Source organism: Hylobates moloch, unplaced genomic scaffold (genome assembly GCF_009828535.3).
Source record: "Hylobates moloch isolate HMO894 unplaced genomic scaffold, HMol_V3 SCAFFOLD_18, whole genome shotgun sequence".
Taxonomy (NCBI): Eukaryota; Metazoa; Chordata; class Mammalia; order Primates; family Hylobatidae; genus Hylobates; species Hylobates moloch.
Window position 1 is genome coordinate 56,708,647 of NW_026652293.1, and position 14,579 is coordinate 56,723,225.

General features: G+C 46.4%; 1 protein-coding gene across 1 annotated transcript in view; it reads right to left on the reverse strand.

Annotated features, from left to right (window-relative positions):
* Positions 1 to 2,467: 2,467 nt before the first annotated feature.
* Positions 2,468 to 14,579, reverse strand: part of TLR5 (toll like receptor 5) — a 34,239-nt gene continuing 22,127 nt past the window's right edge. The window contains exon 6 of the mRNA XM_032137221.2: positions 2,468 to 6,100. Within this exon, the coding sequence (XP_031993112.1) occupies positions 3,520 to 6,100 (2,581 nt within the window). The 3' untranslated portion in view covers positions 2,468 to 3,519. The remainder of the gene's footprint in view (positions 6,101 to 14,579) is intronic.

Here is a 14,579-nt window from a genome sequence, read left to right on the forward strand (position 1 = left end):
CGCCGTGGAAGACAGGGCAGTCACTTAGCAACCAGCGTCTTAGCAGACTCCCCAGGGCCCACTTCCCAATGTGGTTCCGTTGGGCCTTCCTTTTGTCATGTATGCAGCAAGTCTTGTGATGTGATAAAGACTTGGGAAAATGGCCTCAAAAAGAATTCCAAGTGCTGGGCCTGACCATGGAAAAGAAGACAAAAGAATTTTAGTAAGTTTTCGATCTTTGCCAGAAAAGGGAAGCTTTGAAATAGAGTGGTATGTTGAATCCAACGGTGGCTAGGATGTAGAAGTGAACAGGTCCCCCATACACTCTATACAGAGACCACAAAAGATGCCTTTTAAATGTGTTTCCTTAGGAAAATTACCGTAATTTGTGTTTTTAAATAAGAAGATTAGAAAAGGCTGTGGGATAGACTCCTTTCCTATGTTGGGAGTTATCTGTGTTTCAGTTTGTTCTTCCTGTAAATACACCTGCACTTGTCATTTTACATGTCCCAGGTTTGGTTTGGAAAATAGAGTCATAGCGATGGTCACCAAAACCAAGGGAGGTCCCTGGTGTAGCACTACCTCCAACCCCTAGCTGGACTAGGAAACCCCTTTCCCTAGGAGTCCTGTTCATACAAGGTGTTCTGATCAGGAGATTTCTTCAGTAACCTGGGTGCCTCTCCCGCCCCCTAGAGCTGGGGGAAACCATGGCTGAGCAGCAGGTGGGACAGGAGAGCATGAACCGAGCAGAGTGGTCTTTCCACAGTCTTCCTGATTTGCGGTTATACCTGTTACTGGCACAGTACACTTTTGTTTTGTTTTACTGTATTTCTTTCTTTTTCTTTTTCTTTCTTTCTTTCTTTTTTTTTTTTTTTTTTTGAGTTAGGCTCTCGCTCTGTCACCCAGCAGTGCAGTAGTGCCATCTTGGCTCACTGCAATCTCCGCCTCTTGGGTTTGAGGAATTCTCCTGCCTCAGCCTCCCTAGTAGCTGGGATTACAGGCGTGCACCACCATGCCCAGCTAATTTTTGTATTTTTAGTAGAAACGGGGTTTCACCATGTTGGGCAGGCTGCTGTCAAACTCCTGACCTCAAGTGATTGGCCCACCTTAGCCTCCGAAAGTGCTGGGATTACAGGCATGAGCCACTGGTGCCTGGCCCTGTTTTACTGTATTTCTTAGCACAAGGTTCCAGGAGACCTTATTCACTGCAAATTCATGTGGGTTCTGTTTTCCTCCCCACCCCTTCAGCTCTCCATCCTAGCCCCACTCCTAGCTGCTAATCCAGGTTGCCACTGTCCCACTACCCAGGAGCCCTATGCCATGCCTGGCCATTTGAAATAGTGTTCAGGGGTGTCTGACAGCCTGTGGTCTCCTGCCCTTTTCAGCTTACCACTCAGCACCTCCATGGATATCTTGCTCTCTCAGGCCCTCATTCTCCCTGCCCCTCCAGGGGAAAGTCTAATAGCAGCAGGTGTTGACATGAGGGAGGCTGGGCTTCCCAATATACTTCATTCATCCACAAGACATTTATTAAGCACACACTGTGGGCCAGGCACCACACTGGGCCTGCGATACACAGATGAACAAGACAAGGTCCTGACTGCAGTGTCTCACAAACTAAGCCGTCCACACACATACATAAACACACTGGCGCAACACAATGTCATGTATCAGTGACAGAAAATCTGTCATTGGGGTCGTGAGGGATGGGCAGTCTTGCTAATCAAGGAAATTCACCAGGCAGACGAGTGGTAGGATGGGGAGAAGAAATTCCATGGGGAGGAAGAAGCATGGGCAGATGTGTAGGTGGGAAACCCTTGAATGGTCCCAAAACCATAAGTGATCTGCTACAGCCAGTGAGGGCAGGACACAGAAGACAAGGTCTTTCCTCAGGGAACTTATCTTCCAGAGGGGCGGGCAGCCAGACAGGCTCAGAACAAAGGAGACAGGAAGTAGTAGTAAGTGCTACTTTTAAAAGACCAGATAAAGTGTCAAGAGTTTTCACAAAAGGGAGAGAGGACTTTGTGTTGGAGGGATCCCAGGGAGCTTCATGGGCTGGATTTTGAAGAAAATGTAGGATGGATGTGCAGAGATGGGAGAAGAATCCAGAGGAAAGAGGCAGAGTGGGGCCTGCATGGTGTGCATGAAAATAATGCCATCACTGGGTGCAGGGCAAGCTCAGTCTCATTGACTACAAGTGGCCAAAAGAAGTTGGGATGAGAATAGCGAGTGTGTGTGTGTGTGTGTGTGTGTGTGTAGTCAGGATTGAGGGGCCCAGTGAGGGGAAGAAGGTGACAGTTTGGAGAGCTGAATCCCAGACCCACGTGTACCCCTCAAACTGCAGGAGCTGACCTGGAGTTATGCTGGACTTGGAGGAGGCAGTGTGTGAAGCTATGGCGTAATTTTGGCACAGTTTCCTTGTTTTGTGTTCTTAATCCTTTTGCAAAAGCACATTTCTATATTAATAAACATGAAAAAAAAAACAGAATGGAAAATACACATAGATTTCATTTAAGATAAAAAAAATACAACTTCAATGAAACTGCGACTGCCCCCAGAAGGCCTTCAGTGTATGTGTTCTCTTGTGGTCATTAGGGCAACGAAGGAAAAGATCTGAGAAGCCCTGACATCCTTGGCCAATTTAATTTTCACAGGAATTCTATGACATAGATGCTGTTATGTGAGAAAATGTAGGTCCAGCAAGGGCATACCATGGCCAAGCTTACACGGCTAATACACAGCTGACTCAGAACTCAACCCAGGATCTGTGTGCAAAGTCCATGTTCTTCATGCAACAGCCTGAGCAGCTGATCAATGAGGTGTGCTAGGAAATAAAGCTGAAAAGGTAGGTTGGTGATAAATCACGGAAGGTCTTGAAGGCCAGGCTGACATAAAGGCAGCATGTGAGAGAAAGTTCTTGGCTCACTAGGGCAGACCTGGAGAAGCTGAAGGTAAGAACATGAAGTGCAGTACAGCCACAAGAGAGGTAGTGACTCTCATTCATCCCAGCTTCTTTGGGGCCACCTCTTATCTACAAGACAAAGTGTGACTTGCACTCAACAGTGGCATTGTTTCTGTGGCAAAAGAAGGAAATGTGCCTCTGCTTCTGTTGGTTTTCTACTTAATGTTGTTTTGCAGAACACAGAGAACCCAGAATCATGAACCATCCCATTTTTTAGCTGACTGCTAGAGAACGCACGTCAGCCATCTGCAACTTCTCCCAAGGTGCCCTTCCCATGATTAGGATACATTCCATAATCAACAGAGCAGGACAGAACAGTATTATTGAATCTGAAAGAAAATCAGTGGAGACTGGGAACCTCTAAGGGCAGTTGCAATTTTCTAGATCTATTATTTTCCATTTGGAGGTTAGTGAGACAGAACATGGTGTTGATATGAAAATTGAGAGATTTATGTTGTGTTCATAGTAGCAAAAACAAAAAAAAAACCTGCGGAGAGGACCCCAAAATGGTAACTTGGTGCAAATACAAAGTGAAGAGTTATCTGTGGCTTGAGATAAGTTGGAAATTGCTCCTTTGATTAGGAGATGGTTGCTACAGTTTGCAATCGAATGTTATTGTCTTTCTTCTTTTCTTTTTCTTTCTTTAGTATCTGTTGAGAGAGTTTATGAAGAAACCAGCCAACATCCTGGAGATCCTCAGGCCACCTCAAGTACTGCTGTTTCTGTACAAAGCCTCTGATGGATTGATGTTTCATCAACTGGTACTGGGACAAGGACCCAACCACCACCATGATGAGAGCACTGTTAAGGTCAGATAAGCACCTGCCCTGGGCATAACTGAAGGCTTCAAGGCACCAGCCATCTCTAAGGAAGTGTCTGCTCACAAGACAAACAATCTTTCTGCTGTTCCAGATGGCATCCTGGATATTGGCAATGTGGTTTTCTCCTGGGACAAAGTCTCTTTCTTCAAAGCACAGGTTAAATCTGTTTTGGTCACTGTATTGAGTGTCCAGGTGTTTGAGCAAAGCATTCTGCACCCATGCGAAGTCTTTGCTGCTGAAGCACAAATAGGCATCATATTTGTACATATCAGGTTCTGTGCCCTGGGGATGGTCCTTGAACACCAGTCTCTGGGCTGTCTCATAACAGATAAAACAGAAGCCCCGGAACTTCGTGACTGTGAGGATGGTCATGAGGAACAGAGTCAGAGTGACAGTGCATACAATGAAAAGGGAGAACTTTAGGGACTTTAAGACTTCCTCTTCATCACAACCTTCCGTGGAAAGAGAGAAGAGGGAAACCCCAGAGAGCGAGTCAGGGTACACACAATATATGTCTGCAGGAGGCCCAGCTATAGTGACATTGGTGTGATTAAGCCAATTGATAAAAGTGCTAAGTTCACATTCACAAATGAACTTGTTATGAGTTATATCCAAGACACTAAGTGATACAAATACATCAGGATTGGGAGCTAGGAGCTGGTTCCTGGATATGTCCAGGATCTCTAAATTAGCAGGTAAATCATTGTGAGAAAGAACTGTCAGCCTGTTGGAGTTGAGGCTTAGTCCCCTTAATGCAGTCAGATGGCTAAATACTCCCGGTGGAAGGGAATTAAGATAGTTATTATTCAAATACAGAACTTGAAGACGAGAAAGTCCCTCAAAAACATTCCAACAGAGCGCAGTTTCCCAGGCAAGTTGCAACATATTTTCTCCAAGGAAAAGCTGTTCTAAGCTGGGATTCTCTGAAGGGGTTTGATCTCCACCACAAGAGGATAAGCGATTTTGATTTAAAATGAGAATCTGGAGATGAGGTACCCGTAGGAGAAAGTAGAGAATATCTAGATTTTCTAGCCTGTTTTCTGATAAGTGGATGAAGTTGGCTGTAAGGTTGATCTTTGGCAAAGTCACTAGTTTATTGCCACTCAAGAAGATATCAGGTATGCTCGGAATAAAATGAATGGTTGTAAGAGCATTGTCTCGGAGATCCAAGGTCTGTAATTTTTCCAGGAATTTGAAAGTTTGGTCTTGAATTATTCCGATGTGATTCTTTTGCAAATCAATGTACGCTACCTTAGGTAATCCATAGAAATTCGCACTGTAAAGTTCCCCCAGAAGGTTACACGACAAATTGAGAACTTGGAGGTTGTCAAGTCCGTAAAATGCTTTATCTGCAATCTTATTTATCTTGTTGTAGGCAAGGTTCAGAACCTTCAAATCCTTGAGTGTCTCAAAGACTCGCGAGTTCAGGGAGAAGATAAACCCATGTGAAAGATCCAGGCGTCTCACTGAACTTCTGGCCAGGCCAGCAAATGTGTTCTGGTCAGGATCTTTGATGTTATGGAAGCCAAACCCAGCACCCATGATGTGGTGGGCAAGAATCAAAGAGAAGGCCTGGCTTTTGCTGATGGCATTGCTAAAGTTTCCTGTGATGTCTACTGTCCAGCCATTTCCAGAAACATCTAGCGTCTCCAGCACCATGTTTCTGAATGGGTTCATACATTTTCCCCAGTCCACTGAGACTCTGCTATACAAGTTATTAGCTGCGAGGCTAAAAAAGGAGAGCGTTTTCCCTTGCAGGGTCTCGAGGTCATGTTCACATACAAGGAATATTTGGTTGGAGGAAAAATCTATGGACTTTAAGGAATTCAACTTCCCAAATGAAGGATGAAGGTAAAGGCTACGGATCTGATTTTTGGATAGATCCAAGCGAGTTAAAGACTTTAAATTTCTGAAATAACCATCTTTTAACACAGCATCGGAGAGACCACAGAAATACAGTCTAAGTTCAAACAGATGGAACAGTCCCTGAAAAGCATCTGGATGCAAGAAGTATATCTTACTATTTCCCAGGTCCAAGATTCTAAGGTTGGGCAGGTTTCTGAAGGCCTCCTTGTCAATAGTCAAGGGGGTATACTGGCTCCCGAGCTCCAGCAGCAGCAGCTGTTCCAGAAAGGGGAAGGATGAAGCAGTGACTGTCCTGATATAGTTGAAGCTCAGCAGGAGCCTCTCAGTGGTGTTGAGGACCTGGGGGACCTGGGTGAGGTTGCAGAAACGGTAAAAGGCTACTCGGCCATCAAAAGAGCAGGACGGAATTCCAAACACAGGACTGGCCACGAGCACCACTCCTAGGAGAAGGTCCAGGTGGTGTCCCATGATCCTATGGAGAAGAAGGGAGAATGAAAACACAGGCATTTAAGCTCGAGGTATTGCACTGGGGTCTTCAGATCTTGGGGGTATTCTCTATGGTGTGCCTGCTCCCTTTGAACCCTTCATTCCTCTGACTCCACAGACGTGGCTGCTGGCAGATAGAGACAAAGCTATTCTTACTCTCTTTCTGTTTTTTTTTTTTTTTCTGAGACAGGGTCTTGCTCTGTCGCCCAGGCTGGAGTGCAGTGGCACGATCACAGCTCACTGCCACCTCCGCCTCCCGGGTTCAAGTCATCCTCCATCTCAGCCTCCTGATTAGCTGGAACTACAGGCACGTGCCACTGTACCTGGCTAATTTTTGTATTTTTAGTAGAAATGGGGTTTCACCATGTTGCCCAGGCTGGTCTCCAACTTGTGGGCTCAAGTGACCTGCCCGCCTCAACCTCCCAAAGTGCTGGGATTACAGATGTGAGCCACCACACCTGGCCTATTCTTGCTCTCTTTCTATCAAACACTCATGTTGAATTTTCTGTATACTAGGCACTATTCTAGGTACTTAAAAAACATTTCACTTAATCTTTTCTTTTAAAAAATTTATTTATTATTCTAAACTAAAATAAAAATAGAGAGATGGGGGTCTTGCTTTGTTGCCCAGGCTGGTCTTGAACTCCTGAGCTCAAGCGATCCTCCTACCTTGGCCTCCCAACATGCTGGGATTACAGGCATGAGCCACTGCACCCTGCCTTCACTTAATCCTTATAATAACTCTATGTTTGTCCATTCATTCATTTATTCATTCATGATTTGCTGAGGTGAGTTGGAGAAAACAGCAGGAAGAGACACAGTGTTGCTTCACTTCAGCCAGGCACTCGGTTCCTAGCCCACAGAAAGCTCGGCTGATGAGTGGAAAATAAATTCACTGTTTATCTCCCTTAATTTGTCTAGGCTACTGGCCCATCTCCATTTATCTGACCTTACTCCACACACAGTCCATCCCATCATGCAGAAATTGGGCACTTTCTGGCATCCCCACAAAGAGCCAGATGTGATCAGTTTAATAAAAGTGTGATAAGTGCCTACTGCTCGCCTGGCAGCTGTGTGATTGTGTGAGTGCACAACAATAAACAGAGACTGGCCCACTTGCTTAAGTCTTGTCGGGGAGCTGACCATCTGTCTGAGTTGAGTGTTTTTTTCATGGGTGTAGCAGAAATGGTGCTCAATAAATGTGTCTGGCTTATGTTCCAAGTATTGTGCTGGGTGCTATGAAGAGAAAACACACAAGGACCCCACCCGCAGAGAGCTTGGTGTCTATTATTTGCATAGCACCTCCATCTTTGGTGCCTACTATGCATTCTATTTGCTCTAAATGTAATGAAAGGCCTCTGTTGGAAGGGAAAGGAAGAGTTACATAGCTCAGAGGGCAGGAGAATGAGAGGAAAAATAAATGAAAGAAATAGGAAGAAGGCAATGGTTTATAAAGAGCATGAATCCCGTGAGACACCATCACTGGCAAGTGTCAACACCAGTAGAGATTAAGCCTGGAGCAGTCACGGTGCTGGAGGTGGGCTAGCTCTGACGAGGTTGTGCTTTGTGCTGGGGCTGATGTATGGTGGGGTTTCCACAGAAACTGTGAGGCTGTGGCACACAAGCTACAGCAAATCAGAAATAGGCATCGATGCCTGGGTTGACTCAAAGTTTCAAACTCAGGCATCTAATAATTGTTAGGAAAAACTTGGTGAGAATGTTTATCACCACTCTGAATTTCTCCCCCATCTCAGCAAATGGCTTCACCATATCCACCCAGAGTCTCAGGGTGACAACACAGCAGAGTCTTTTAAACATCATTCTTTTAAACATCCCCCCAATATCCAATCCGTCAGCAAGTCCTGTTGGTGCCACCTCCCAAGCCTATCCACTGCCCTACTGTAAGCCGCCGCCATCTCTCTGTGTGGGCCAGACTGGAGACTCCTCACTGGCTCTCTTGTTTCTGGTCTTGCTTTCATTTTCCAGCCAGAGACAGCATGTTCATTTAAAAACATAATCTGGTTGATACCATTCCTCTTTGTACAGGGCCCTTCCCTTCCTTCTTGCTGTACTTGGAATAAAATCCCGTGAGTACTTACATGATTCAGCTCGACTGTCTTGTCAACATTATCTTGAATAGTTTTTCTCAGTAACTCATTAAAAAAAATTTGCTGAGCACCCATTATGTGTCAGGCACTGTTTTATTTATTATTTATTTATTTGAGACAGGGTCTCACTCTGTCACCCAGGCTGGAGTGCAGCAGTGCTATCTCAGCTCACTGCAACCTCTGCCTCCCGGGTTCAAGTGATCTTCCCACCTCAGCCTCCTGAGTAGCTTGGATTAGAAGTGTGTGCCACCATGCCCAGCTAATTTTTGTATTTTTAGTAGAGATGGGGTTTCACTATGTTGGCCAGGCTGGTCTTGAACTCCTGACCTCAAATGATCCACCGGCCTCGGCCTCTCAAAGTGCTGGGATTACAGGCATGAGCCAGCGCACCAAGCCTCAGGCACTATTTTAGGAGCTGGAGATACAGCTGTGAGCAAAATGGACCAAGCCTACCCTCATGGAGCTTACATTCTCATGGACGGAAGAGGTGACAGACAACAAAAGGAAGAGGAAATAGGTACTGACAGGTAGAGGTAAATGCAATGGAAGAAAGTAAAGTGGGAAAAAGGAGATGGGGGTGCCATGGCTGGGGTGGTGGCTGCTGTTTATACAGAGGAGTCAGGACAGGTGTCTCTGATGTAATGAGATTAGGGCAGGGGTCTAACGGAAGTAAGGAAAGGATGTAGAGAGGCCCAATGTTTGAGGGAGAGGAGCGGCCAGCACCAAGGTCCTAGGGTGGAAGTACCAGCCATCCTGGAATACACACATGGTCCGCCATTCCAAACTCTTTCCAGCCTCGGGACCTTGGCCAGTGCTGCTTCCTTCATGTGAACCCTCTTCTCTCTGCTCTCACTGTGGCGGGATCTCACATCAGTGTTTCCCCAGAGAGCCTTCTCCTGCACACCTATTTGAAATAAATCCCCCGCCCTGTTACTCTTTCAAAAACCATCTTATTTCCATCAAAGCAATGATCACAAGCCCTTAATAGTCTTGTCTATTTGGTTGCTTATTTATCATACTGTGTCCGAAATTGGCGGGTTCTTGGTCTCACTGACTTCAAGAGTGAAGCCGTGGACCCTCACGGTGAGTGTTACAGTTCTTAAAGGTGGTGTGTCTGGAGTTTGTTCCTTCTGATGTTTGGACGTGTTCGGAGTTTCTTCCTTCTGGGGGGCTCGTGGTCTCGCTGGCTTCAGGAGGGAAGCTGTAGACCTTCGTGGTGGGTGTTAGAGCTCTTAAGGCAGTGCGTCTGGAGTTGTTCTTTCCTCCCCTCCGGAGTTGTTCATTCCTCTCTGTGGGTTCATGGTCTCACTGGCCTCAGGAGTGAAGCTGCAGACCTTCACAGTGAGTGTTACAGCTCATAAAGGCAGTGTGGACCCAAAGAATGAGCAGCAGCAAGATTTATTGCAAAGAGCGAAAGAACAAAGCTTCCACAGCGTGGAAGGGGACCCGAGCAGTTTGCCACTGCTGGTTGGGGCAGCCCGCTTTTATTCCCTTATCTGGCCCCACCGACATCCTGCTGATTGGTCCATTTTACAGAGAGCTGATTGGTCTGTTTTACAAAGAGCTGATTGGTCCGTTTTGACAGGGTGCTGATTGGTGCATTTACAATCCCTGAGCTAGACACAAAAGTTCTCCAAGTCCCCAATAGATTAGCTAGACACAGAGCACTGATTGGTGCATTTACAAACCTTGAGCTAGACACAGGGTGCTGATTGGTGTATTTACAATCCTCTACCTAGACATAAAAATTCTCCAAGTCTAGGGCCGGGCACGGTGGCTCACGCCTGTAATCCCAGCACTTTGGGAGGCCGAGGTGGGTGGATCACAAGGTCAGGAGTTCAAGACCAGCCTGGCCAAGATGGTGAAACCCTGTCTCTACTAAAAAATACAAAAAAATTAGCTGGGCGTGGTGGCGGGTGCCTGTAATCCCAGCTACTCGGAGGCTGAGGCAGAGAATTGCTTGAACCCAGGAGGCGGATGTTGCAGTGAGCTGAGATCATGCCACTGCACTCCAGCTGGGACACAGAGCAAGACTCTGTCTCAAAAAAAAAAAAAAAAAAAAAAAATTCTCCAAGTCCCCACCCAACTCGGGAGCCCAGCTGGCTTCACCTAGTGGATCCCGCGCCAGGGCCAGGGGCAGGGCTGCCCGCCAGTCCTGCCCCACACACCTGCACTCCTCAGTCTTTGGGTGGTTGACGGGACCGGGCGCTGCGGAGAAGGGGGCGGCGCCCATCAGGGAGGCTTGGTGGCACGGGAGCCCACCACAGGGGTCTTGGGCATGGCGGGCTGCAGGTCCCGAACCCTGCCCCTCGGGGAGGCGGCTGAGGCCCGTCGAGAATTCAAGCATGGCGCGGGCGGGCCGGCAGTGCTGGGTGACCCGACGCCCCCTCCGCAGCTGCTGGCCTGGGTGCTAAGCCCCTCACTGCCCCTGGCGGCTCTGAGTGCGGGCCCACCGAGCCCATGTCCACTCGGAACTTGCGCTGGCCCGTAAGCATCCCAGCCCTGGTTCCCGCCCGTGCCTCTCCCTCCACACCTCCCCGCAAGCAGAGGGAGCCTGCTCCAGCCTCAGCTAGCCCAGAGAGGGGCTCCCACAGTGCAGCGGTGGGCTGAAGGCCTCCTCAAGCACCGCCAGAGTGGGCGATGAGGCCGAGGAGGCACCGAGAGTGAGTGAGGGCTGCCAGCAGGCTGTCACCTCTTAATACTTATCATCTCTGTCCCCTGGTAGACTATCTTCTCCATACAGCAAACAGAAAGAAGCACGGTGCTCACAAAAAAAAAAAAAAAAAAAAGAAAAAGAAAAAAAGAAAAAAGAAAAGGAAAGAGTATGTTGAATGAACAACACTGCCATCAACAGAAACATAAAGGGATTGGATCTGTTCTAGGACCTTTGCCTCAGTGCATTTTATCTGTAACACTCTCTAAAAGCAGTGGCTCTTGATGGGGATAGCTGTAATTTTGTAGTGATGCTTTTTGGTTGTCACAGTGATAGGGGTGGGTATCCCCCCTGTAATCAAGATGTCATGATAATGTATGTCAATGAAAAGAGCCAAACTAAAATATTTGAAGAGATTTATTCTGAGCTAAATATGAGTGCCACATATTTGATTCTCCACAGAGGCACTGGCCATCATGAAGTGATTTTCTGAAATGGTGAATAACGCTGTCAATAAAAAAGAGTCAAACTCTGTAAAATATTTCAAGAGGTTTATTCCAAGCCAAATGTGAGGACCACGACCTGTGACACAGCCCTCAGGAGACCCTGAGAACATGTGCCCAACGTGGTCAGGGTGCAGCTTGGTTTTATACATTTTTGGGAGATGTGAGACATTAGTCAAATACATTTAAGATATACATTGGTCTGGTCCAGAAGCGTGAGACAACTTGAGGGGCGGGGGAGCTTCCAATTTATAGGTAGACTTAAAATTTTTCTAATTGGCAGTTGGTTGAAAGAGTTATCAGTAGAGGCCAGGCATGGTGGCTCACGCCTGTAATCCCAGCACTTTCAGAGGCTGAGGCAGGTGGATCGCTTGAGGTCAGCAGTTGGAGACCAGCCTGGCCAACATGGCGGAACCCCATCTCTACTAAAAATACAAAAATTAGCCAGGCATGGTGGCACGTGTCTGAAATCCTAGCTACTTAGGAGGCTGAGGAAGGAGAATTGCTTGAACCCAGGAGGAAGAGGTTGCAGTGAGTTGAGTTTGTGCCATTGCACTCCAGCCTGGGTGACAGAGAAAGACTCCATCTCAAAAAAAAAAAAAAAAGAGTTATCAATAGGAAAGAATGTCTGGGTTGTGATAAGAGGTTGTGGAGTCCAAAGTTTGATCATGCAGATGAAGCCTCCAGGTAGCAGGCTACAGAGAATGTAATATAAATGCCTGTCATCAGACCTAAGGTCTGTATTGATGTTAATGCTGACGGGTATAATGAGGCATTTTCAGCCTCCACTTCCCATCATGGCCTAAACCAGACTTTTAGGTTAAATTTTAGAGTGCCCTGACCTAGAAGGAAGTCCATTCAGATGGGCCGGGCACGGTGGCTCACACCTGTAACCCCAGCACTTTGGGAGGCTGAGGCAGGTGGATCACCTGAGGTCAGGCGTTTGAGTCGAGCCTGGCCAACATGGCGAAACCCCATCTCTACTAAAAATACAAAAATTAGCCAGGCGTGGTGGCATGTGCCTGAAATCCCAGCTACTCAGGAGGCTCAGGCAGGAGAATTGCTTGAATCCAGGAGGCAGAGGTTGCAGTGAGCTGAGCTTGTGCCATTGCACTCCAGCCTGGGTGACAGAGAGAGACTCCATCTCAAAAGAAAAGAAAAAAAAAAAAAAAACGAAGAAGAAAAGAAAGGAAGTCCATTCAGATGGTTGTGGGGCCTTAGAATTTAATTTTTGGTTGACATGTGCATGACAGTCCCATACCATGCAGAATCGGCCAGCATCCACACAGCTGTAGGATGTTCTGCCCAAAGTCCCCAAGGGTCAAAAACTTGCTCAAAATTACCTCAGAACCTAACTTTGTGTTACATGCTAACAAAATAGTTTTTGCACTGTTTTAATATATACTGAATTTTTCAGGAATGCAACTACTGTGTCAATCTAGGTAATTGTCAATCTAGGAAAGACTACCTTGTTTAGTTTGGACCTTAATATAGTGTTATAAACCAAAAATAAAATTCTAAGCTCCCCAACTGACTGATGGACCCCTCTCTTGGCCAAGCACATTCCAAAAAAAAACCCTGAAAAACTAGTTCAGGCTATGATGGGAAAGGTGAGGGGGTCAGACACACCTCATTATACCCTCCTCCCTTTGAAATTCAGGCACAACTGACCAGCGTTAACATTAAAACAGATCTTCAGACTGATAGAACAGACTCTTTGTGGCCATAAGATACCAACGCAACAGGCCTGGCACAGTGGCTCATGCCTGTAATCCCAGCACTTTGGGAGGCCAAGGTGGGCAGATCATCTGAGGTCAGGAGTTCAAGACCAGGTTGGCTGACATGGTGGAACCCCGTCTCTACTAAAAATACAAAAAATTAGCTGGGCAGGGTGGTGGCATCTGTACTTGAGAGGTTGAAGCATGAGAATCACTTGAACCCAGGAGGCAGAGGTTGCAGTAAGCTGAGATCATGCCACTGCACTCCAGCGTGGGCAAGAGTGAGACTGTCTCAAAATAAAATTAAATTAAATTAAAATAAAATAAAATACAGGACCTGAAAGAAATTTAAATATTTTATCCCAAAATAGGATATTTCTTTGACATATTTTGAGAGGGCCCTGCACAGCTGTGTCTTGTGGGAAAATCTACATTCTGTAGAGAATCCCCTTCCCTTTCCAGGTCTTTTCCTGATCCAGGAGAGATTTAAGAGTCTGGCACGTTTTTAGTTCTCGTGAAAGAGACGTTTACCATCTATTCTCTCTAAAGCCTGCTACCTGGAGGCTTCATCTGCATAAGAACCTTTCTTCACAACCCCTTGATTCCAGGCCTTTAGATAAAAACTTGATTCTTTCAGTGAATTGCCAGTCAGAAAGTCTTTTAATCCACTTATGACCTGGAGGCCCCAGGCTTTGAGTTGTCCTGCCTTTCAGACAAACCAATGCATACCCCACATAGATTGATTGATGTCTCATGTCTCCCTACAATATACAAAACCAAGTTGTAGCCCAAGCACCTTAGGCACATATTCTCAGGACCTCCTGGGGCTGTGTCACAGGTCGTGGTCCTCACATTTGGCTTGGAATAAACTCTTGAAATATGTTACAGAGTTTGACTTTTTTTTATTGACAGTGCTATTCACCATTTCAGAAAATCGCTTCATGATGGCCAGTGCCTCTGTGGAGAATCAAACAATGTCACACACAGTACCCATCTGCATCATATGGTGACAGCATTTATGTGTGAGCAAATTTACTTGGTCCTCCTTTCAAAATGTCAAGTGTAATAAAAAAGTTTGAGAAGAGGCAGGGTGTGGAGGTTCACTCCAGTAATCCCAGCACTTGGGGAGGCCAAGGCAGGTAGATCACTTGATCCCAGAAGTTTAAGACCAGCCTGGGCAATATGGTGAAAACCCATACCTACAAAAAAATGCAAAAATTAGCTGGGCACGGTGGTGCATACCTGTAGTCCCAGCTACTCGGGAGGCTGAGGTGAGAGGATAGCTTAAGCCTTGGAGTTTGAGGCTGCAGTGAGCTGTGTTTGTGCCACTGCACTCCAGTCTGGGCAACAGAGCAAGACCCTGCCTTGGAAAAAAAAAAGTTTAAGAAGTGTCAGTTGAATATTATCTCACTTCTCTTAAATCCAAGCATCTTCTTTATAAGTAGGTGTGAGTGTTTAACTCATTTCATCTTCTAGTTGTACA